Source organism: Hyperolius riggenbachi, chromosome 5 (genome assembly GCF_040937935.1).
Source record: "Hyperolius riggenbachi isolate aHypRig1 chromosome 5, aHypRig1.pri, whole genome shotgun sequence".
Taxonomy (NCBI): Eukaryota; Metazoa; Chordata; class Amphibia; order Anura; family Hyperoliidae; genus Hyperolius; species Hyperolius riggenbachi.
The window spans coordinates 79939786-79965297 of record NC_090650.1 but is presented as its reverse complement, the minus strand read 5'-3'; the positions used below and the strand labels follow the sequence as shown (position 1 = coordinate 79965297).

The 25512-nt window shown below is 43.3% G+C and overlaps 1 protein-coding gene across 13 annotated transcripts in view; it reads right to left on the bottom strand.

Annotated features, from left to right (window-relative positions):
* The window catches only part of KMT2C (lysine methyltransferase 2C), a 302604-nt gene that overhangs the window by 79740 nt on the left and 197352 nt on the right, over nt 1-25512 (bottom strand). For all 13 annotated transcript variants that reach the window (XM_068235906.1, XM_068235894.1, XM_068235898.1 and 10 more), the window contains 12 exons: nt 25399-25512; nt 24742-24843; nt 24061-24165; nt 22035-22216; nt 19993-20157; nt 19750-19859; nt 16501-16557; nt 13960-14172; nt 12158-12286; nt 9668-9787; nt 8822-8952; nt 1745-1919 (listed from right to left, as the gene is read on the bottom strand). In XM_068235906.1, the coding sequence (XP_068092007.1) occupies nt 1745-1919; nt 8822-8952; nt 9668-9787; nt 12158-12286; nt 13960-14172; nt 16501-16557; nt 19750-19859; nt 19993-20157; nt 22035-22216; nt 24061-24165; nt 24742-24843; nt 25399-25512 (1603 nt within the window). The remainder of the gene's footprint in view (nt 1-1744; nt 1920-8821; nt 8953-9667; nt 9788-12157; nt 12287-13959; nt 14173-16500; nt 16558-19749; nt 19860-19992; nt 20158-22034; nt 22217-24060; nt 24166-24741; nt 24844-25398) is intronic.

Below are 25512 nucleotides of genomic sequence, written 5' to 3'. Positions count from 1 at the left end.
AAGAATATGGAGCCTGCCATACTTCTTTCCAATTAAACAATACCAGTTGCCTGGCAGCCCTGCTGAGCTATTTGGCTGCTGAAACATCTGATCTGCCACCATGCTTGTTCAGGGTCTATGGCTTAAAGTATAAGAGGCAGTGGCTGCCAGGCAAGTGGCATTGCTTAAAAGGAAATAAATACGGCAGAATTCATAACCTGCCTGCTTCAGTTGTCCTTTAAGCTGCCCATACACTTTTGCTACCTAATGTGGCAAAATGATTATTTCCTCTCAGAGGAATCAATCGCTACCACAACACTGCAAATAATTTTTTTCCCCTTTAAGTGTTTGCAATCTGGCTATTTTTAAACTGGCCGCCAAGGTTCTTACCATGTCCATGTGGCCGTGGCGCACCACCCGCTCAGCAGCGGCGGCCTGATTGGTGGCTGCTGAGCTGGGGGCGGGCCAAGGCCAGGCGGGCGAGGTTTTCCGTAGAGCTTCTGCAGTCTTCGAAAACATGGCCACCCCCACCCTGCCAAGGTGGGTCCCGGAGCGTCTACTGAGCCCTAAAAATGTCAGGACAGGTCAGGATTTAAACCCCCTCCCCCCATCTGTCCTCATTCATACAGAGCCTATCATTGACAGGATCTGTCATTTTAACCAGACGTACGCTATGCTCAATTCTGCATAGAGCTTTCAAAATCCAACATCGAACAATTGTCATTGAAATGCATGACCAAGCATTAGTCTTTGTCCAAATCAACAAAATCGAATAGTTCCTCCAGAAATAAAAGTCTGTACTGCTTATGTTGTACAATCAAACAAAATTGGTTATCAAAGCAATACATTTAGTAAAATTAAATTCACCAGCAAATCCTACAACCTGCTTAGACATCCTAACCTGGAAATGGGAGGAGGAAAAAACATTGCTAGTGGCCAAGGGTAGGAGGGGCCACACCAGACAGGTTGTGGTTTGCCTTGTGATTTTTAAGGATGTGGTCAGTCACTCTCCTGGCAACAAATCTAAGGGCTCTTTGCGTTAACCAAGGTAAAATGAAAGTCCACGGACTTTCATTTTACCTTTCACACACGATGCTGCCTTTCAATGCGTTGCAGTTCGGCGCACCTGGGAGCTTTTAATCGTCAGGAGCCAGCGGTTTCCCGTCGGGTTGAATTAATTCCTGCAGTCGCTAAGCACTTAGCATCACGATTACCTCCAGTGTGAGCCACTCCTAATGCCTGGTACACAAAATGAGATTTTCAGGCAGATTTCCTACCAGTTCAATTATTTCCAACATGTCAGATCGGATTTCCAATCGATTTTCCATAGAAGTGAACAGAAAATAGATTGAAAAAGATTGCCAAGAGCAAACAAAAGATGGGCCTGCCAGAGAAGAGGGCCGAGACAAAAAAATAGTCTGATCAAGTGAGTGCAGCCCACGGGTCGCCAGTTACACAACTGTTTTATTAGGTAATTTAAGAGACTAAATATTGCTTTCATATCCCCTGACCTGCCTCGGAACACCAACACGGCATGCCGGGGAAAAGAATTATACCACTCAGAAAGCTGAAGGAGAATAGAGTTGCTCCTGCAGTCTACTAGACATAGCTCTAGCAGTTCCATACTGAATTTTAGAGAAGATGGACAAAGGTCTTATTACCTGTATTTTATGGATAAACAGTTGCACTATCTACCAGTATTTACTAGAGCATATGTCGTATGTAAAATATTAATACCCACAAATAACGTGGTATAAACTCTTACTTTCTGTGTTCTTGGGTGATGCTGCAGCAGAGCTGAGCAGCGGGTCAGATGAAGGATCCAGAAAGCTCGTGTTGATGTTGGCTTTAAACGATGGCTGGGGTTCTTCAGAAAGATTCTCAATGCTGGGCTTGTTTTGTCGACTGGTATCCAAAAGATTTTTCCCAAAAAAAGCTTCCTGTGAAAAAAGATTGGCAAAGCATGTCAAAATTAAACTACTGATGCATTTAATAAAATGAAACCGCTATTTTCAAGTGATAAAGGCTATGGCATATGAGCGATTCTGCAACTGCCAATCATCATTGCCGGTATTGCTCTCACCATTATACTGAACAGAGAAGTCGCTGTCACTTCTAAAGGGGTTCTGTGGATATTATTAAAAACAAAAACTGACACTTGCCTGTGGCTTTTACCGGCCCCCCTGCAGCTGTCCTGTCCCGCGTCGTCCTCTACGATCCCCTGTTCCCTGCCGCCGGTCACGGTCCAATTATTCGCCTAACTAGACGAATACAACTGCGCCTGTGTGGCTGTGTGCGTCCTAGCTCCTGCTCTCGTCTCAGAGCTAGGCGAAAACATCATACTGCGTCTGCGCAGTAAGCTCCCGGAGACGTGAGTGGGCGGTAGGACGCGCGTGGGCGTGTAGGTGCAGTTGTATTCGTCTAGTTAGGCGCCATGACCGATGGCGGGGAGCGGAGGATTGTAGAGGACGGCGCGGGACAGGACAGCTGCAGGGGGCCAGTAGAAGCCCCAGGTAAGTGTCAGTTTTTGTTGTTAATAATATCCACAGAACCAGTTTAAGTTTTGGTCAGAGACAGAATATTGCTCAGGTCACAATACCATTCAGTCGGCTACCAATTTGCTAGTTAATAAATTCTAACATTTGTAATGTGTTTTTCTCTTGTGGGATTTAAAGCCCATGGTTAGCTATGTAGAATCCCAGCCACTCACACAGATGTTAACCACTTCCCGACCGCCCCCAGCCGATGGGTGGCGGCAAAGTCCGGGCCCAAACGACCGCAATACGCCCATCGGCGGGGGCGGCTGCGGGAGTTGCTATGCGGCGATCGCGTCATTCGTGACGCGATCAGCCGCCGGGGACTGGCTCCGCCCACCGCTCGCTGTAACCCGCCGGCGGGTTACCAGCACCCGGATCGCCGCTGCACGTATGTATAATAGGCTTTGTAATGTATACAAAGCCTATTATACTGGCTGCCTCCTGCCCTGGTGGTCCCAGTGTCCGAGGGACCACAAGGGCAGGCTGCAGCCACCCTAGTCTGCACCCAAGCACACTGATTTCCCCCCCTGCCCCCTGATCGCCCACAGCACCCCTCAGACCCCCCCCCCCTGCCCACCCCCCAGACCACTGTTTGCACCCAGTCACCCCCCTAATCACCCATCAATCACTCCCTGTCATCATCTGTCAACGCTATTTTTTTTTTTTAGTCCCTAATCTGCCCCCTACTCCCTCCTGATCACCCCCCCCCCCCTCAGATTCTCCCCAGACCCCCCCCCCCCCCCCCCGTGTACTGTATGCATCTATCCCCCCTGATCACCTGTCAATCACCCGTCAATCACCCCCTGTCACTGCTACCCATCAATCAGCCCCTAACCTGCCCCTTGCGGGCAATCTGATCACCCACCCACACCAATAGATCGCCCGCAGATCCGACATCAGATCACCTCCCAAGTGCAGTGTTTACATCTCTTCTCTCCTCTAAACACCCACTAATTACCCATCAATCACCCATCAATCACCCCCTATCACCACCTGTCACTGTTACCCATCAGATTAGACACTAATCTGCCCCTTGCGGGCACCCAATCACCCGCCCACACGCTCAGATTGCCCTCAGACCCCCCCTTATCAATTCGCCAGTGCAATATTTACATCTGTTATTCCCTGTAATAACCCACTGATCACCTGTCAATCACCCATCAATCACCCCCTGTCACTGCCACCCATCAATCACCCCCTGTCACTGCCACCCATCAATCAGCCCCTAACCTGCCCCTTGCGGGCAATCTGATCACCCACCCACACCAATAGATCGCCCGCAGATCCGACATCAGATCACCTCCCAAGTGCAGTGTTTACATCTGTTCTCTCCTCTAAACACCCACTAATTACCCATCAATCACCCCCTATCACCACCTGTCACTGTTACCCATCAGATTAGACCCTAATCTGCCCCTTGCGGGCACCCAATCACCCGCCCACACCTCAGAACGCCCTCAAACCCCAGCCCTGATCACCTCGCTAGTGCATTGCTTGCATCTATTTCCCCCCTCTAATCACACCTTGAGACACCCATCAATCACCTCCTGTCACCCCCTAGCACACCTACCCATCAGATCAGGCCCTAATTTGCCCCGTGTGGGCTCCTGATCACTCGGCCAAACCCTCAGATCCCCCTCAGACCCCCTTCCGATCACCTCCCCAGTGCATTGATTGCATCTATTTTCCCCACTAACCGCCCCCTGAGACACCCATCAATCACCTCCTGTCACCCCCCTAGCACTCCTATCCATCAGATCAGGCCCAAAACATCCTGTCATCTAAGAGGCTACCCTGCTTATGACCGGTTCCACAAAATTTGCCCCCTCATAGACCACCTGTCATCAAAATTTGCAGATGCTTATACCCCTGAACAGTCATTTTGAGAAATTTGGTTTCCAGACTACTCACAGTTTTGGGCCCGTAAAATGCCAGGGCAGTATAGGAACCCCACAAGTGACCCCATTTTAGAAAGAAGACACCCCAAGGTATTCTGTTAGGTGTATGATGAGTTCATAGAAGATTTTATTTTTTGTCACAAGTTAGCCGGAAATTGATATGTATTGTTTTTTTTTCACAAAGTGTCATTTTCCGCTAACTTGTGACAAAAAAAAAAATCTTCTATGAACTCACCATACTCCTAACGGAATACCTTGGGGTGTCTTCTTTCTAAAATGGGGTCACTTGTGGGGTTCCTATACTGCCCTGGCATTTTAGGGGCCCTAAACCGTGAGCAGTAGTCTAGAATCCAAATGCCTCAAAATGACCTGTGAATAGGACGTTAGGCCCCTTAGCGCACCTAGGTTGCAAAAAAAAGTGTCACACATGTGGTATCGCCGTACTCAGAAGAAGTAGTATATTGTGTTTTGGGGTGTATTTTTACACATACCCATGCTGGGTGGGAGAAATCTCTCTGTAAATGGACAATTGTGTGTAAAAAAAATCAAACAATTGTCATTTACAGAGATATTTCTCCCACCCAGCATGGGTATGTGTAAAAATACACCCCAAAACACATTAAACTACTTCTCCTGAGTACGGCGGTACCACATGTGGCACTTTTTTGCACCCTAAGTGCGCTAAGGGGCCCAAAATCCAATGAGTACCTTTAAGATTTCACAGGTCATTTTGCGACATTTGGTTTCAAGACTACTCCTCACGGTTTAGGGCCCCTAAAATGCCAGGGCAGTATAGGAACCCCACAAATGACCCCATTTTAGAAAGAAGACACCCCAAGGTATTCCGTTAGGAGTATGGTGAGTTCATAGAAGATTTTATTTTTTGTCACAAGTTAGCGGAAAATGACACTTTGTGAAAAAAAACAATTAAAATCAATTTCCGCTAACTTGTGACAAAAAAAAAAAATCTTCTATGAACTCACCATCCTCCTAACGGAATACCTTGGGGTGTCTTCTTTCTAAAATGGGGTAATTTGTGGGGTTCCTATACTGTCCTGGCATTTTAGGGGCCCTAAACCGTGAGGAGTAGTCTTGAAACGAAATTTCTCAAAATGACCTGTGAAATCCTAAAGGTACTCATTGAACTTTGGGCCCCTTAGCGCAGTTAGGGTGCAAAAAAGTGCCACACGTGGTATCGCCGTACTCAGGAGAAGTAGTATAATGTGTTTTGGGGTGTATTTTTCCACATACCCATGCTGCGTGGGAGAAATATCTCTATAAATAGACAATTGTGTGTAAAAAAAATAAAACAATTGTCATTTACGGAGATATTTCTCCCACCCAGCATGGGTATGTGTAAAAATACACCCCAAAACACATTATACTACTTCTCCTGAGTACGGCAATACCACATGTGTGGCACTTTTTTGCAGCCTAACTGCGCTAAGGGGCCAAAAGTCCAATGAGCATCTTTAGGCTTTACAGGGGTGCTTACAATTAGGCACCCCCCAAAATGCCAGGACAGAACACACCCCACAAATGACCCCATTTTGGAAAGTAGACACTTCAAGGTATTCAGAGAGGAGCATAGTGAGTCCGTGGCAGATTTAATTTTTTTTTGTCGCAAGTTAGAAGAAATGGAAACTTTTTTTTTTTTTGTCACAAAGTGTCATTTTCCGCTAACTTGTGACAAAAAATAAAATCTTCTATGAACTCACCATGCCTCTCACTGAATACTTTGGGATGTCTTCTTTCCAAAATGGGGTCATTTGGGGGGTATTTGTACTATCCTGGAATTTTAGCCCCTCATGAAACCTGACAGGTGCGCAGAAAAGTCAGAGATGCTTGAAAATGGGAAAATTCACTTTTGGCGCCATAGTTTGTAAACGCTATAACTTTTACCCAATCCAATAAATATACACTGAATGTTTTTTTTTTTTTTTATCAAAGACATGTAGCAGAATAACTTTCGCGCTCAAATGTATAGGAAATTTTACTTTATTTGAAAAATGTCAGCACAGCAAGTTAAAAAAGTCATTTTTTTTGCCAAAATTCATGTCTTTTTTGATGAATATAATAAAAACTAAAACTCGCAGCAGCAATCAAATAGCAGCAAAAGAAAGCTGTATTAGTGACAAGAAAAGGAGGTAAAATTCCTTTAGGTGGTAGGTTGTATGACTGAGCAATAAACAGTGAAAGCTGCAGTGGTCTGAATGGAGAAAAAGGCTCTGGTCCTTAAGGGGCGAAAAGACTGTGGTCCTCAAGTGGTTAAAGAGGATCTGTAACAGGGTGTACTTACCTCAGGAGGGGGAAGCCTCTTGATCTTAATGAGGCCTCTTCCTTCCTCTTCACCCTCCAGGATCCAGCGATGGCAGCCCCGAAAAATTTGCCAACAAGCTTGTCGCTTACCTACCTCACTCCTGCGCAGCTGCAGTAGCAGCTATGCGATGGGCTTCGGGGGAAACAGCCAAGCCTGATCAGGTCCACCCGCGCTTGCGCAGTAGAGCGGACCAGATTGGGCTCGGTGATTTCCATCGGAGCTCATCGGAAAGCTGCTATTGTGTTTGCGCAGGAGAGCGAAAGGTAAACATTTACATCACCACTATTCTGGTGCTGCCAGCGCTGGATCCCAGAGGCTTCCTCCTCCAGAGGTAAGTACCCCCCCCAAAGGGTGTTTTTTATGTTACAGATCCTCTTTAATAACATTAATTTTAGGTTAATGTTAAACAAATACATTAGAATCCCATTATAGTAAACTCCTAGGGGCTAGGAAAACTAGTTTACTATATCAGAATTGGTCACTTTGTATATTTATAAATATGCATTTGCTGGGACCTGAATAAGTTTACTATATCCAAAAGGTTTCTTATATCAGAATTTACTATAATGAGATTCTACTGCATATGAAGTTTGGAAATGGGCCGATCAAATGCAGAAGTTATTATGACTGGTCCATTTTCAAGCTGTATAAAAATTAAATTATTAGCACTTCATTGACGATATGCATTGGATCCGGAAGATAAGTCAATGTTCTGTTATTGTTTGCTGTGTAACTGCGCTGTCCATTACTTCTGTAAACAAGTTATACTCTCGACTGAGTGAACCACCATTTATCTTTGAGGTTTCTCACTGAAGTCCAGTTGCTGCTGCATAACCCACCTGTCTGTTTTTATACACTTGCTAAAATTCCAGATTACAGCTTTCCGCTAGACCTATGGCTGACCACAGTCAATGGAATAAATGGATTCCTATAATATACTTGTACTCCAAATTACAAATACAGTATTATGCTTATTTACTGACATGTAAAACAGCATATGAGCATTCAAGTTCCCAGTCATCAACAAATAATTCATGTATCCGAACAGGCATCTTCTGAATGGTATAGGAACACCTAGTCACAGTTAACACAATTTTAACCCAAGGATGGGTATGTAAACACCTACCCCCCACATCCACCATATAATGAACAACCTACTCTCTAAGCCAGGGATGTCAAGCTCAAAAAAAAAGTGGGCTGAAATTGAACACTGGGTCACAGTGCCAACCTTGATGTCTACTGGCCACCTTCTTCTGTTATAAAGTTCCCTGGTGTCTAATTGGCTCCCCTGCAACCCCTATACAGTTTCTTGTGTCTAGTGGTTCTCAAAACAGTTCCCTAGTGTCTAGTGCCCCCACCCTCCCCCCAAACATAATGCAAAGTGGGTAAACCACTTGGAGGCCAAATTGAATGGCTCTGAGGGCCAGATTTGGCCCGTGGGCCGGAGTTTGATATGTAAGCTCTAAGCAGTCACTTCAGGAAAATGGACTGAACAAGACTTGCTGGAAAGGTATGTTTGAGAAACAGAACTGCGTCTTCTCCACTCGTCCTGTTGGCAGCAACTTCTGGCTGCTGTGCACAAACCTTGTGTGTGGTAGCACAGTGCAGCAATGCCACTTATCACCCCCTCCTCAATGCAGAATAGCGCAGAGATCATTGTGATATTTACCCGAATGGATACGCTGCATTGGGTCTCCCTTCCTAGGAGCCCCGCTGTATGCAGATATCCTCCAGTGGTTGGTCACATGACTGGCCATTACCTGTGGGGGTAGCTACTACTTGTGCAAGGGGAAAGGGTTTTTGGGTGGCCAAAAAGATGCCTGGCCACTTCCTGCAGGAGGTTGGGGTCAAAGGTTTGATCTGCAGGGGGCCCCATGATCAATTTTGCTGTAGGCTTTGAAATTGTGGCCGAGTTGTTGTTCGCAATAAATTGGCCTGAAGCACCAACAAGCCACTAATTAAATCAGCAGTTGAAAGGTTGAACAGACTTCATACACATAAAATGGATCAGCTTCTTTGTGTGAGAGCAATTTCAGAACTTGTTTGAAATGGGCAATCATTTTTTTATGGACACATTCAGAAGGTACCTGTAAATATGTAGGAAAAGTTTCCTCAAGTTTGTTTTTCTTTTTCCTGTAACGTTTCCTTATTTTCTCTGTGGTCTCAGTTCCAGGGACACATTCATCTACCGGCGTGTCAGGCAAAGGCTCATTCCAAGCTTAAGTCGAACATGGAATGCAGTTTAGAAGAAGAAAACACAAGCATGTCAACACCATAAATATAGAGACGTTCAATGAAGGCAGACAAGAAATAACAATGAAGATGTTCTCTCAATAGAACGCAGTAGCAGGCAGTGTTGTGCTGTGTTGGTACTAATAAGCAAGACATGCAGCACACCATAAATGCCACACAGATTCACAGCTCAGTGCAAGGGAAACACTGATAACTGTCCAGTGTTACAACTCACTCAGCCTCACTATGGGGGATCTTACAGGAAATCCTCCTTGGTACTTGTTCAAGTAATAATAAAGGAGTCATAACGCACAGCTGGCGCTTATTGATTTTAAGAGCAGCATCAGCTGTACGGGAGCCTCTATTCTGCTCTGATCAGGCTCCAATAAGCCAAATGATGACAACAATAGCACAATGGGGCCAGAGTGTAAAAAGAAACCTCCATCTTACTACAGGCAGACTCCAATGTAATGTTTTTCTTGATTTTTTAAAATGGTGAACTGTCTGTATTACTTCTAAACAAATGTATTCAAACCTGCAGCAGGAAATGAAAGCTAGAGTGACTGCTTGCACCTGACTGGTTGCTATGGGGGGTGACACAGACAGCTAGTTGTTTGAGAGACAGATACATACAGCCCACTGTGTGTCGGGCGGAGTTCTACCACGTACTATAAAATAACTTTATTACTTAATGGACATACCATCATCTTTGCCCGGCACAAGTTCAGAAACTGAGCCAGAAGAATCTTTTCTGGAAAGAGATCTCTTGGATTTCCCTTGACCTGTTCGGCTTCTTTGGCGCACCATAAATCCACCAATACCTGGAGGGAGGTTAACACTGATCAGTTTGTATAAGAATATAGTGTGCTCTTACTAACCCTTTCCAGGCCTGTCTGCATTCCATATTCCAAAAATGTAACCCCATCACTTGTAGGGATTTTTTTTCCAGCCCTTTACAAGTTGAGACGTTTTAATTCAACAGCATCACGAAAAACGTATCCGCTAGTAAGTGCCAAGCACAATTCAACAGTCTGCCTCTCCTTGTTTGACCATGGAAATGAACAGGTACATTCAAGACTACAGAACATTTAGCCTTGGCGGGTGTTTAGTGCCCAGTGCCACTGGCAACTAATGTTACTGGGTTCCGGCCAATTTCATGTATGTGTGTCAAAAGCCTGGGCAATGGAAACTGAGCACAGCAAATAAAACTATTATCAGAGGCTACCTTAACAGAAAAGTATATGGAGTACTGATCAGTACTATCAGAAATACAGGCTGCTGAACATACAAATGTCAATGTTTCCTGTAATGTGTGTGGAAGAGTCCGTAGGACCTTCAAGAAAAAAAAAGACACGTGAGATCCCAGGAGCCGTTTGTAGTGTAGTATTTTAGGACATCAGATCTGTGTAGTATATATGAAAGAGTGGTTCAAAAAGACGATAAACAACTTGTATCAGGCAATCAATCTTTTTAATAGAACACTAAAACAACGCGTTTCACGGGTCTGTGTCCACTTCTTCAGGTTAAACAACAGAGTCTCTGAGAAAAAATTGTCAGCAGTTCAGAGCGCCTATCTGCTAACTTTAAAGGAAACCTGAAGTTAGAGGGATATGGACACTGCCAGATGTGTTTCCTTTTAAACAATACCAGTTGCCTGGCACGGAGCAGTGCTTTTCAGCGCTGCTAGATTTGGGTGCAGCCGGCTCCTCCGTAGACTACAATAGGAATCACTCCTATTGCAGCGCTCAGTGAGTAACGTCGGCTCTGTCAGAAGACGGAGCCGAGGTTGCTTAAAAACATAATAATTCGGCCTCCAGCAATCGCTGGAAGCCGAATTATTTCATTCCCCCACTATCCATGGCGGCCTGGAGGGGGAATAGTAATTAAATCGGCCCGGACTTGTGCAGAAGCAGGATCAGCCATATACTGCTGTATCCTGCGCCCAAGTCTACCGGCACCGATTTCAAATGTACTCGCCTGGCAGCCCTACTGATTTATTTGGCTGCAGTAGTGTCTGAATCACACCAGAAACTAGCATGGAGCTAATCTTGTCAGATCTGACAATGTCAGAAACACCTGATCTGCATATGTTTGTTCAGGGTCTATGGCTAAAAGTATTACAGGCAGAGAATCAGCAGGATAGCCAGGCAACTGGTATGCCGTAAAAATAAATAAATATGGCAGCCTCCATAAACCTATTGCTTCGGGTTCCCTTTAATCTAACCTGAAAAAGTGGGCACAAACCCATGAAATGCATTGTTTTAAAAAGTGTTCTCTTAAAAAGACTGTTTGCCTCGTACCCTTATATGGTTTATGAAGATTTTACTTTTTTCTTTGGGGCGCCTCTTCCTTCCCTGTTTTAAGCAAGCTTGGCCTTGGTTGTTGATTATTAACACTTTAGCAGCCAATTTATTTAAGAGGCTTGCAAGTGATCCAGGCCAATTTATTTTAGCACATTTAGGCCTCTTTTCAACGGACAGTTGAGCGGTGTGCTCAGCAAGCAGTTACCAGGTAGCAGTGAGCAGTTACCAGGTAGCAGTGAGCAGTTACCAGGCAGCAACAAGCCGTTATCAGGCAGCAGTGAACAGTTGTGAGAGTTTGAGAGGCATTTCACTGCCTATCAACAGTCTATGTAACAGAGGCCTTAGTACTGCTGTAATGTGTATTTATGGCCACTTGTCACTAGGGGGCAGTGTGAGACAACAGGGGACTTTAGCTTTCAGTTTCTATATTTTCTGCTAGTAGAAAGATATCAAAGCATTCTTAGAATTTACAGCACGTGTTCTGCCGACTGAGATCAAAAGCAGTGCACTTATCTCAAACGAGGTAACTCTATTGAAGTTGCTAATAGATTAAGAAGCCTCAAGAATCCTAACATGAACTTTAGCTGCCTGTATCTCTCAGACTGATCATCATTTAACAATGCAGCTTTTCTACCTATGTTCAGTTTCTTTTGCCCAGGTTTTTTTTTCTTCAATGTAACAGACACTTATTAACAAACAATGCAGTTATGATCTGGCACAACAGCATGCAGACTTGGTCATGATCACAATTAATAATTGTTCTGCCACATGAGATGGCTTTTACTGATGGTAGTGTAGGCAATGGAATGCAGTTTGATGATGGAAAGGCTTATGTTACAGACAAGCCTAGCAAGAATTCTGAGTTCCAGTTAAGTAAAACGTTTATACCAGGTCTGTATGGCTTTCTCTTCCTTTTCTTTGTTCCATCCATCACTTCTGCACCCTTAGGATCATCATCAATAGGCTCTCGCTCAGGACTGGAATCAGATTTCACATCACAGTCCATGAGATCTCCCTCTGAAACACATTACTACAATGTTAGGCTGTGAATCTGTTAATACAACAAATACAAAAACTTTTAAGGGAAATTCACTTCTTTTCCCTTTTTTTGGAGGGGGGTAGTTAGTTTACATGAACCTGATGTCCCAAAAAAAGGGATTTAAACCAGATTAGTCCCATTTGGAATGTCTCCCTCATTTCCACGGAGCTAACCAATCTGCTGTATTGGTTGAATGGGACCTCTAGGGAAAGGAGAGAATCTTAGTATCATGCAGATATCCTCCATGAGAAGCAGTCATGGAAAAGTCTGTGCCCACATTTTGATGGGTAATTGTTTTAGAAGGTCCTGATTAGCTGCCATGATCATGCCTCATGTCTGCTTTCTGGGCAGGCGAAAACAAGAGACACAAAGGAGACAACTGCACAATCACAAAGAGACAATCATAGACATCTGCAGTATAAACTGATCATTTATAGAAGGGAATGGTCAAAACCCAACCATTAACATTTCCTTCCCTCAAATACCACCGCCACAATTTGTAGCTCTTAGGCCCGGTTCACATTGGCACTAAAAATGGTCCGTTTAGCGTACCTAAGCGGACCAAATCCTAATGGAGGTGAATGGATCCTATGTTAAATCAATAGGATCTATTCACACTGCTCGGTTACAACGGATCCGTTTGGCACAATTCGCTGAATGTACTGCATGTTTGGGGAGGCTGCAATAAATCCGGAGCAACAGACGCGTCGCATTGACCACGCACTAACCTGATGGAGGGTCACAAATGAAAAACTGATGCCTTTTAAAGACTGATCTTATATATATATATATATATATATATATATATATATATATATATATATATATATATATATATATATATATCTTTGTGCGTATGCATTTCATTTTATCATAGGGCTTTAAAGTGTAACTGTTGGGCATAAACTCAAAAATTAATTCTTCATTTGGTACATCTGGTAAACAAGTAATCAGGATGCGAACCAGGCAATCAAAAAGTTAAAACCTCTATTAGTTTTCTTGTTTATAAATGATCATTCCCCAGTTTACCAGACTCTTATTTGGTAAGTTGCCACACAAAGGAAGTTGCAGGGCATGCTGGGTTATCTTTTTTTTTTTTTTTTTTTTTTTTCTTTTGCTTCTTTATCGCCCCTCAGACTTAACTTATGTACAGAAGCAAAAAAAGATAACCCGGCATGCCCTGCAACTTCCTTTTTGCGGCAACGTACCAAATAAGAGTCAGGTAAACTGGGGAATGATCATTTATAAACAAGAAAACTAATAGAGGTTTTAACTTTTGGATTGCCTGGTTAGAATCCTTATTACTTGTTTACCAGTTAAAAATAAAGAATTGATTTTTGATTTTAAGCCCGACAGTTACTCTTTAAATTGATGCTCTGCTTCTGTATGCTTTTCATATTCTCATATTAAATCTCTCAAAGAGACAGTAAACTAGCAGATTCTTAATATTTCTTTTTATATCTGAGATACACTGGAAAACATACTTTTCTATATCTGAAAAGTCCAATAAAGCGATCCATAATAAAATATTCTTTACACAATTGCAATTTTTATTTTATATGTACTGTAGGCTAGCTGAAGACAGGTGAAAAGTCATAATTCTGGCAAAGTGATCAAGACTACATGCGAAGCAATGGAGACAAAACTATACCTCTGCTGTCATCCATCTCCCCATCGCGCGAATGTTCAGACTGGGGGTCTGGAGGGGTCTGAAGAACAGCCACGCTATTCTGGTTGATGATCTTTAATTTCAGCTTTGGTTTTGACCGCCTCCTCCTTGGTACCATGATGGTTAAACTTTGCAACTGTGTAAGTCCGGACTCTGTCAGACATACTCCATCCTGAGTGAAGGTTTTAAGAATATCTATAAAAAATAAAGAAAAAAAATCAAATCAAATGCACATGAGTACAGAAGCTTAAAACATGTCCTGTTTTCAATGTGAAGCTGGTAGTTTCAGATTTAAAGGATTTGTGCTTATAAATATAAAAATAGTTTTTCTGATGACCCTGGAGTCCTCTCTGATGCTAGATGGTGCTACTCATCCCAATCCTGTTGTTTGCTTTTTGTGCATCATGTTTCACAGGCCTTTTCCTATTTATTTATTTACTGTATTTATATAGCGCCGACATATTACGCAGCGCTGTACAGAGTATATTGTCTTGTCACTAACTGTCCCTCAGAGGGGCTCACAATCTAGTTCTTACCATAGTCATATGTCTATGTATGTATCATGTAGTGCATGTATCATAGTCTAGGGCCAATTTAAGGGAAAGCCAATTAACTTATCTGTATGTTTTTGGAATGTGTGAGGAAACCGGAGTGCCCGGAGGAAAGCCATGCAAGCATGGGGTGAACATACAAACACCATGCAGATGTTGACCTGGCTGGGATTCGAACCAGTGACCCAGGGCTGCAAGGCGAGAGCGCTAACCACTAACGCCAGTGGCTGCTGGAGACATGCGTTAATAGCGCCCTTCACTTGCGCCAGACTGGCAGCGACTGGAGGAAGTTACAGAACCCAGTACCGGAGCTGCAGGCAGCAGAGGACAGCGGCGTGTGAGTGATCTGTGCCCATGGGGCTGGAGGAAGCCCCAGGTATGTATAGAAAGTTAAGTATCTGTCGTCTCTGGTACACTTTAAAGGGTCAAAATTAGGGATTGATTTTGAGCATATGTAGTAATACAAAGAAGAGGGTAAATGTACAGCAATTTTTAATCTGTTACGGTATTCATCTGATGCACAATCCTCGAACCAGAGTATTCTCAACACTTTGCTTCCTTTCCTTCCCTCAATACAACCAGTGGAATCCTGGCTGTCTGCATTGGGAAATACCTCGTTTAGGATTATTTCTATAGATACAATTGCTTACCTCATTAGGTTATTTTCACTCCAGGTACACATTAAAGTATTTCTGAGGTGAAAAGTGAAATGTAGCTTTACTTACCTGGGGCTTTTTCCAGCCCATAGAAGTCATTTGTGTACCTCGCCGCAGCACTGGTGTTCTCCTGGTTCTCTCTGGCAGCCTCTGAAGGGTCGCCGACCCCCGATGGGTCAGCATCTTCTGCATATGCACGGGAGTGCGCCCGCACCATGCGAGGGAGGGGCACACATCACAAGGAGAGTACTGCACAGGCCATGTGCTGTTTGTCAGGAGGGAAAGGCCAGAGTTCCCCTATGCCCACTGCCACTTAGTGATGAACCCTTGTCGGGGGTGGCTGTAGACATACAGGCCTAACTGCCAATTGCCAGCAGTCCTTCAGACCAGTACATCCCAACACAGTGGCACAAACTCACTGCAAGTAAAATACTATGTGAAACAAATTTTAATAGCAATGAACAAAAGACTATCCATGTCAAAACGGTAAAAGTACGTGAGAGAGAGCAGTATGTGTTGGCAACGTGCAGTCAGCTAGAACGAGAAGAGCCAGACCAGACCAACTGATAGACCTGCAGGTGGAACTACAAAAAGTGGCAGAGGATTGGGACATCAACCCCCACCACTCGTACTCCCAGCAACTTCAGCTCACCACACTCCTGAGTGCACACCAGGACACATTCTCAGGACTCCTTGGCCAAACCAACTTAGCAGCTCACCGAGTTGACACAGGGACCTACAAGCCTTTACGGCAGGGCCCCTATCGCACCTCATCAAACGTGCAGGCTGAGATCAAGCTAGAGATTGAGGAGATGCAGGTGCAGTATGCTCCCAACAACATGGGCTCATTTACACGCGGGAACGTACATGTGGCCACACAAGATGCTGGCCCATCTCAGCACTCCTTTAGAGCCTACAGCAGGATGCAGGAGAACACCAGATTTGCGGTGAGGGACACAAATGATTTCTAGGGGATGCAAGAAGCCTCAGGTAAGTAAAGCTACATTTCAATTTTCACCTCGGAAATACTTGAAGGTACGGTGAATTGTGACCAAATTGCCGAGTTGTCTATGGTATGCCACTTCTTGAATAAATGGGTTAAGTCCACATATCAGGTTGACTACCTGGTTATTTTCCACTATACATTATGACAAAAAGGTATTTTCTCAGGGAATGGAACAAAAGATCCGGTAAACAATTGATTTTGCATGCTAAATAGCCAATAAATATCTATGATTGACAGATGGATAGATGGATAGATTTGGCTAAATGACTGCAGAGATTGATGAAGGAAATGGCAATAATCCTTTTCTTACCAGGTTCTCTAGTTTTTGGAACAATATGAGCTTCAACAACAGGAGGTTCGATTTCTTCTAAAAGGTAAACAAAGTGTTAACACATTTTTTAATGATGCTGGATACATTATACACACTTCAAATTATATGTTAGTATAGAATCGGAGGGGGAATTTGGAACATGACAGAAAAAAGATGGTTCAATGTGCAAGTGTGCATCAATACCCCGTCTAAAATACATTAAAACTTCACTTTTATTGTATCATATAATATGAAACTAATGAATGACGGACCTAAATAAATGATTGAATCTGAACATAAGGTGACTCGACTGCAAGCGTCCGAGGGTCTAATGTCACAAAGCTATTGTATGGGGCTCAAAAATGGGGCCCTTTATCCACTAAAACTGCTAAATATGTAAAGACAGACCAAATCAACCAGACTAAGGATGCATACACACATCCAATTTTGTTTGGCCAACCATTGACCAATTTTACCTCCCCCATGTAGTACGAGGGCCAACAGATTTAGAATACAACAGAACAGATTGTGTAGGTTAGCCCTCATACTAAGTGGGGTGGTAAAACTGGCCAATCAAAATTGGATATATGTACCCACCCCAAATCATGTTTTGCCCCTTGCTGTGGGAGGATTATCGGGGGTGCCCTAATAAAGTGCTATACAAAGAATAGAAGTGACATACTACCATAATTCACATGAATCCTCTAGCCTCGAGAGCCAAGCCAACTAGCTTTAAAAAGCTTTAGACAGGAATATTCCTTCGGCACCTTTTATGCAGAGCACCCAGGGCTGGATTTCCCTATAGGCGCCTGATGATGGAAAGGCCGCTCACTCCACTCTACAATTGCTTAACTCCTTTTTTCCCTGTGCAGAGTCCTGATGAGAGTGTTAATGATCGCTTACTCACTCTGCTCTTGGCATTCCACTGGTGATGAGATCTCCCTTCAGTCAGGGTCACCTCTAGCTACTTAATAGCGAGGTTCCTCCAGCTACCTCATACTTGGCGGCACCTTTACCTACTTAATATTGAGGGTATTTCTGGCTACCTAATACTAAGAGACACCTGTAGCTACCTATGACAGTAAGGGAAATAAGGGAGAAGTGACATCTGGGACAGCCAGCACACTTTAGGTGCAGTTGCAGGTGGGTGTTTGCAAGTTAGGCTCATGGACGGTGAAGTCTAAGGTTCCAGGAGATCTGTGCCTATAGGCTTCTGTGAGGTAAATCCAGGCCTGAGAGCACTGGCAGGTATGTCAGCACCTTATAAGTGAAGGAAAATAATAGGCAAATTCCTAGGCGCAGAGTAATGCTCCAACCACTAAAGCACAGCAGCATCACTAAAACTACGATGAAATACCTTGAAAAAATATAAAATTCCAGCATGTAAGTTTTGTCTGCAGAAAGGAACATTACCTACTGTGAAGCCAGCTTGGAAGCTTTGGCTTTGTCAACAGAGGTCTGTATTAATGCACAACGAGGATATAAAGAACAGACAATAACTACTGTCCAAAAGGATTGTTCGTACAGACACAGCTTTAGGAATAATTACTGTATAGCTGCTCTGCTATCCTATGCTATAGAGAGAGAATAGAAGAAAATGGACTAGGTGAAAATCTAGAGTGTATAGCTTTACATGTGCATCAAACAAAGATCTGCACAGCCGCCCATTGCTCACTCAGATTTCATTTGAAACCAATAGGCAGAGTACACAGATGAGAATAGCCCTAAGGTGTTTCACACCAACAGGTGTATACTCATACAGAAAGCGACTGTTGGGTGTGTGAAACAGGTTAGCCTATTCTCATTTGTGTACCCTGCTTATTGATGTCGAATAACGGAGCAAAGGATGGTTGTCTGGATCCTTACTTGATGCACATATGGTTGGTGCGGATGGCGCATGATGCTACGCACCCGTCCAGACTTAATCTGGTGAGAAGGTTTAGCTGGAGCAAAACCTTTTGCACTGTATATAGCTTTACAGTGGGTACAGAGCCGGTAGCAATTCCTGCAGCACTAACGAGCACAGTTTTAACAACATTGAAGAAATATTCACCATTTTTATTATATGGAAAGCACTATGTAGAAAGCTAGCAGAGGGGAAGAGGATTACTTTAGACTCTTTAGTTATGGCGAGCATTAAAGGATGGGTGAGGCTAAGGGATTAATGCTTAATTCCTTAACCAACAGCTGTTATCAGAAGATCCCACATTCCTGTTCAGCTGCAGCAATTCGGCAGTGGCATTAGCAGGGTCATCACTGAAGGCTCAAGACTAGGAAAGGAAACAGAGCTAAACTGTATTTATTTCATATAATTATTATTTTTTATTTATATAGTGCCAACATCTTCCGTAGTGCTGTACATAGTACAAACAAATTGTGGGGAGCATAGATACGAGACGTCCAAAACTCAATCAGGACATCCAACAATGCAAATACAAATATAAACATTGGTGATGTGTGGTTTGAGACATCACCAATACTGGTGCATAATCATATGAAGAATTATACTAGAATAAGAAGTACTAGGAGGGGCCAATACACTTGCGAGCCTACAATCTAGAGCATACATGTCAAACTTCGGCCCGCGGGCCAAATTTGGCCCTCAGAGCCATTAAATTTGGACCTCAAGAGGTTTCCCCACTTTGCATTATGTTTGGCCCACTCTAGACCACCAGGGAAGTTATATTAGAGATGAAGCCCTATAACACCAGGGAGGCCATGTGGGGAGGTAGGGGGAAAGCACTAAACATCAGGGAACTGTGTAGGGGAGGGTGGGGGTCTTAAGACACCAGGGAATTTTATAGGGGAGGGAGGACCACTAGACACCAGGGAACTGTATAAGGGAAGAATGTGGCCTGTAGAAATTGAGATTGGCCCACAGACTAGACCCTAGTGTACAATTTCGGCCCGCGACTAGGCCTCAGTGTACAATTTCGGCCCATTTTGTATTTGAGTTTGACACCCCTGATCTAGAGGGTGGTGGGTTGGAGACAAGTGTTAGCAGATGAGGCAGTTTACCACCAATGCTACCTATAGCAAATTATAGGCTTGTCTGAACAGGTGTGTTTTGAAAGTACATTTGAAAATCTCCAGGTTGTAAGCATGATGGACTAGCTGTGGGAGAGCGTTCCAAAGAAGCTGCGGGTGTCATAGTAGTCAGGTACAAGCATTTTAGTAGCCTCTTGTGAGAGGAAGGGATGGCAAGGCATTTATTTAAACACCTCAGCAACATCTGAATAGCACATTTACCTTGTACTGGTACTGCGAATGGCTTACACATGGCACAGTCAAACCCACTGTCTGCAGCACTCTCCACTTCTGCCTCTGTGTTTAGGCCCTGGCAGGAACCGTGGGACCACCTGTACACCAAACAGTCAGGCAAGAGAGAAAATTGTCAGTTGAGAAATTTATTCACATGACAATTCACAGAAAAATATCTACATGCATGGAAAGTACAGCCGCTATATTTAGCAGCTCAAGAACAACTCTTACCGGTCACATTGCCGACACTGGAGAATCAGCTCATCCTCTACGTAGTTCTGAGCACACACAGGACAGGTAGAGAGACTTGCACACGGGGCACACTGGGTATAGTTGTTCTGCCATTCACATCTCAGACCCGGCGTTATTGCTTTGCAGTTGTTACATGATACACACCTACAGGGAGAGTCAAGAGCATGAGAAAGATCACGCCGCTTATAATACATACGGAATTTCTCTTGTGGGAAAAAAAATAAAAAGATGCTTTGATGGCTAATTTCAAGCCCATCACACAAAATACTGAATATCTTCAATTCACACCTTAGATCAGTGGTCCTCAAACTAAAGCCTGCGGGTTGAATGCGGCCCCCTGAGGCTTTTTCACTTATAGATGTGGCCCACTACACCTTTAAATATCGGCAGCCCATATATAGAATAGCAGTGCTGGCACCACCCATCCACATACCGTATAAGCCAGCGAGCATTAATTTGCTGGCTACCAATCCAATTCTGCATCAGGTGACACTTCTGTCCAACTGGATCGCAGTTTGTCACCTGGGTATGCTTCACAGTCTGGTGCACAAAGGCATTCTTCGGGCGCCACATGACTGAATAGCTGCTGCTGGGAGTTCTCCTCTGGGCATGGTTGGGGGGAATCAATACCTTGATTCGATGTAATGTTTTTCAACATCATTTTATGTGTTCTGGCCCCCCAGCAGTTTGAAGTATGTTGACCCGGCCCTTGGCCGAAAAAGTTTGGGGACCCCTGCCTTAGATTATCAGACATTTGTTTAACCCATTCGCGTTACGTCGTTTTCACTTGAGAAATGTTCACCTCCCATTCATTAACCTATAACTTTATCACTACTTATCACAATGAACTGATCTATATCTTGTTTTTCCCGCCACCAATTAGGCTTTCTTTGGGGGGTACATTTTGCTAAGAGCCACTTTACTGTAAATGCATTTTAACAGGAAGAATAAGAAAAAAAACAGAAAAAAAATCATTATTTCTCAGTTTTCAGCCATTATAGTTTTAAAATAATACATGCCTCCATAATTAAAACTCACGTATTGTATTTAAATAACATATGACGCCTGGAGTCTGGGTGAAAAATGATCAATGACTGCTGTATTGATATCAAACCAATTTTCCATACAATACATATACGTATTGTATTTGCCCATATGTCCCGGTTATTACACCGTTAAAATTATGTCCCTATCACAATGTATGGCGACAATATTTTATTTGGAAATAAAGGTGCATTTTTTCCGTTTTGCATCTATCACTATTTACAAGTTTAAAATTAAAAAAATATAGAAATATATCATCTTTACATTGATATTTAAAAAGTTTAGACCCTTAGGTAAATATTTACATGTTTTTTTTTTTATTGTAATGGTTTTTTTTTATATTAAACATTTTATTTGGGTAGTTTTGGGAGGGTGGGATGTAAACAATAGGTTTAAAATGTAAATATGTGTTGATTTTAATTTTTTTTAACTTTTAGTTGTAGTATTACTTTTTGGCCACAAGATGGCGGCCATGAGTTTGTTTACATGACGTCACGCTAAGCGTAACATACGCTTAGAGTGACGCATGGGGGAGGTAACAGCCAGAAAAGGCGCAGCTTCGAGAGAAGCTGTCGCTTTTTCAGCGGGGGAGAGGAATCAGTGATCGGGCATCATAGCCCGATTCACTGATTGCCTGGCTAACGAACCGCGGGCCGGGAGCGCGCGTACATGCGCGCGATCGGCCGCGGGAGCGCGCATGGTTCCTGGACGTAATTTCTACGTCCAGGAACCAAAATAGGTTAAATTAGACATTTAATTCTAACAAAAACAAAAAACTGAATCTGAACAAAATTTACTTAAAAGAACTTTAAGATCACAAGTCACATCTGTGTGAAAAACAAAACAAAACAAAAAAAACAACAACAACAGTGGGCAAAGGCAATCCATGGGCTTTACAGAGGCAAACACATGAAACCTGAGATAGGAAGTCAAAGAATAGGTGAAACAGTGATGCAGGAAGAGATAATAAAACTCACCATTTACACTTCCACCCTCCCTTGGGGACAGTCTGTAAAGGTGGATCCAAGCAGTATGTGTGGTAGCTAATATCACAGTCATCGCAGAGAAGCAGCCGGCCAGGATCTGTGGCTTTACCGCAAGCCTCGCACACCGTGCATTCCAAACACCTCCAGCCTTTACGAAGGATGACTTTACTAAGCTGGAGAAATAGTCACAATGAGTGAGGTTCAACTGCACAATTTCTAATGACCAGACTAACAGAACATGAAAAAATTCAGTGCATCTTGAAAATGAAAGCATGTATGACAACACTGATCAACTGCAGCTTTGAATTAAAGGGGCACTATGGCTAATTTCTTTCTTTTTAGTCACTTTAACATAAATATTTATAGGTGGAGCAGAGTTAATGACATATTGTGGCTGATCAAAAGCATTTTTTACACTGCCCCTATCCATTCTTAGCTTTAGAGTCACGTCGGAAGATTTACATTACTGACGCGATTTAGGCTAATCCATTGTGTAGTAGGAGGCATCTGCTTCTACTGCTTGAGCTGCCTTTACTGTCCACCCCTATGGCTAACTCAGCTAGGATCATACCATCTTCTAGGTTTCATTGCCAGCTTCAGGGGACGCAGCCGTACGGATTTATGTTTAGATGCTGCCCGTCAAGGACCCCTGTAGTGAAGCTGGCAATGAAACTGACACCTATTGTTGTCCGTTTCTATGGTAACCAGACTTCAGCTTATTGTGCAACCCCTGTGCGAAGCTCAGCTAGGATCATTCCATCTTTTAACTGCGCTATTGTGCAGTTACTGAGGTCACTTCATCCGCCATAAAGTGCAGGACGCAGCCGCCGTACAGTGCAGACCCAAGCACTATAGCTTTGATGCCGCCGCTGCCTTCAAAAGCTGAAGTTTGGTTGCCATAGAAACGGACAATAGGTGTCCGTTTCATTGCTAGATTCACTAAAGGGGTCCTTGACGGGAAACATCTAAACATAAATCCGTACGGCTGCGTCCCCTGAAGCTGGCAATGAAACCTAGAAGATGGAATGATCCTAGCTGAGTTAGCCATAGGGGTGGACAGTAAAGGCAGCTCAAGCAGTAGAAGCAGATGCCTCCTACTGCACAATGGATTAGCCTGAGTCGCGTCATTAAGGTAAATCTTTCGATGTGACTCTAAAGCTAAAAATGGATAGGGGCAGTGTAAAAAATGCTTTTGATCAGCCATAATACGTCATTAACTCTGCTCCACCTATAAATATTTATGTTAAAGTGATTAAAAAGAAAACATTTAGCCATAGTGCCCCTTTAAGAAACAAGCCATTTTAAAGCCAAAAAAAACAACAACCCAGAGCGTGGAGCTCTTTCACTTTCTACATGGTGCACAATATAGGGGCGTAAGAGAGGGGTGGTAAATAGTCATCCACTCCTAAGTACTGGGAAGGGGGGCTTTTCGTGGTATCAGGGAGCCCCCTTTAATAAGGGGACCACCAGATGCACATCCTTCACCCATTAAATAGGTAAAGGGGGGGGGGGTCATTATAGACCTATTTAGTGTAGGTAAAAAAAAAAAGTTTATTAGGATTTATTTTTTCATCTGCATACAGGATAACACCCAAAACAGCGGGCTGTAGGTGTGTTACAGAACTGATCCATGTGGGGTTTTTAAGCTTTTTTTAATAAACATGTTTTACGTGTAGTTGTGCAGATTGAAGATTGTTCTGAAGGCACTGTAGCGGTGGACATCAGAGGAGTGTCATTGTGCTCAGCACTGTAACAGTGGAGGAAGTGAAGGATTATACAATAAGATTTGTGTGTCGGAGCTATTGGTGTTTTGCTGTTCACTTCCGTCTAACAATGACAAATACTTTTAACAGAAAAATTTGAGAATTTTCCACACAAATGGGTGAAGAACCGCCTTATTAAATGTTTCTATCCAAACTTTAGTTACCTGAAGGATCTATTGTTGCATTTTTATCATTAGTTCAGCATAATGAGAAGAAACCAAAGAAAGGATATCTGTGTGAAGGAAGTCACTTACCTTAATACTGACACAGTATGGATGGTAACACTGCCCGCACTGAGAGCATGCAAGTAGTCTCCCTTCAGCACCTTTACCAAAACTACCGCACACCACGCACATATCCTGTCAGGCAGAGGGACATGCATTACACTCACGTATAAGCAGCAGATACAAGAAACTAAACATTGTGTAACAAATGTGGTAGCAACATACATCTTCAAGTAACATCTACAAAATGACAATATTCTTGTTACTGAATTAAAAAATAAATAAACAGGATTCAAATGAATCCCCCCCCCCCCCCCCCCCAAACAATTAAAAGTATATCTGAAAGGGAACCTTAACTCAGAGGAATACGGATGTTTCCTTTTAAACAATACCAGTTTCTTGGCAGTCCTGCTGATCTCTTTGCAGTAGTGGATGAATCACACACCTAAAACAAGCATGCAGCTATTCCAGTCTGACTTCGGTCAGAGCACCTGATCTGCATGCTTATTGAGGGGCTGTGGCTAAAAGTATTGGAGACACAGGATCAGCAGGAGAGTCAGGCAACTGGTATTAATTTAAAAGGAAATATCCATATCCTTCTCAGTTTAGGTTCCCTTGAAGTGGTCCAAATTTAGGCTGTATTCCTAGGTGCGAAGAATGCATTAAACAAACATAAATTGTTAGAATATCCATGTGAAAATAATTGCCAACCTGATGCAAGGTGAACCTGTCACTTGTGGAAAATAAAACAACTGTGTTGTGCATTGAGGTTTCTTCCTCCTCCTTGAATGATGAAAGATCAACTGGGGTTATCTGCAACAGGAACAGAGAATGCTTAGAAGTCTCATAGGAATATCCAGCATGCTCAAGTATTAACACATCTTCCCAAACAACACTATCCCAGACTATGTAATACTGGTAACCAGGGAACCCAGCAGAAGCAGCTATCGATCTGTAACTTGTCAGGAAAACAACAAACAGCAGAAAAACAGTAGTAAACACATGTCTAAGTACTGTGGACACTTGCCATACACATCACGCACATGCACCCACCTAGTTACATACAATAGGGTACAGACTGAAGCAGACATGCACAAGTGCTCTGTCCAAGTACCAAGAGTCAGTATGCCATTTTTCTGGTAAGAGAACTGCTGCTCTGACACGATTTAGAGGTTCACACGATTCCCAGAGGAGTAAAGCTAATGTCACACAGAGAATTAAAGCCAATGTCACACAGATAGAGATTAAAGCCAATGTCACACGGACAGAGACTTGTAGCACAGTTCTTACACAAGTTTGGTACACACATTAGATCTCAGAAGTCAGTAGTGAATGATGAAAGATGAAAAAGTAAAAAGATTGTTGTACCCCTGGAATTATATAGTTGCCAATAGGTGGTTTTAATTTTGATCGACCTCTTCCTCCACGGCCAGAGAGGCCGGAACCCCTCGGTCTCCTCCTTGGAAATCCCGAGCCTCGACC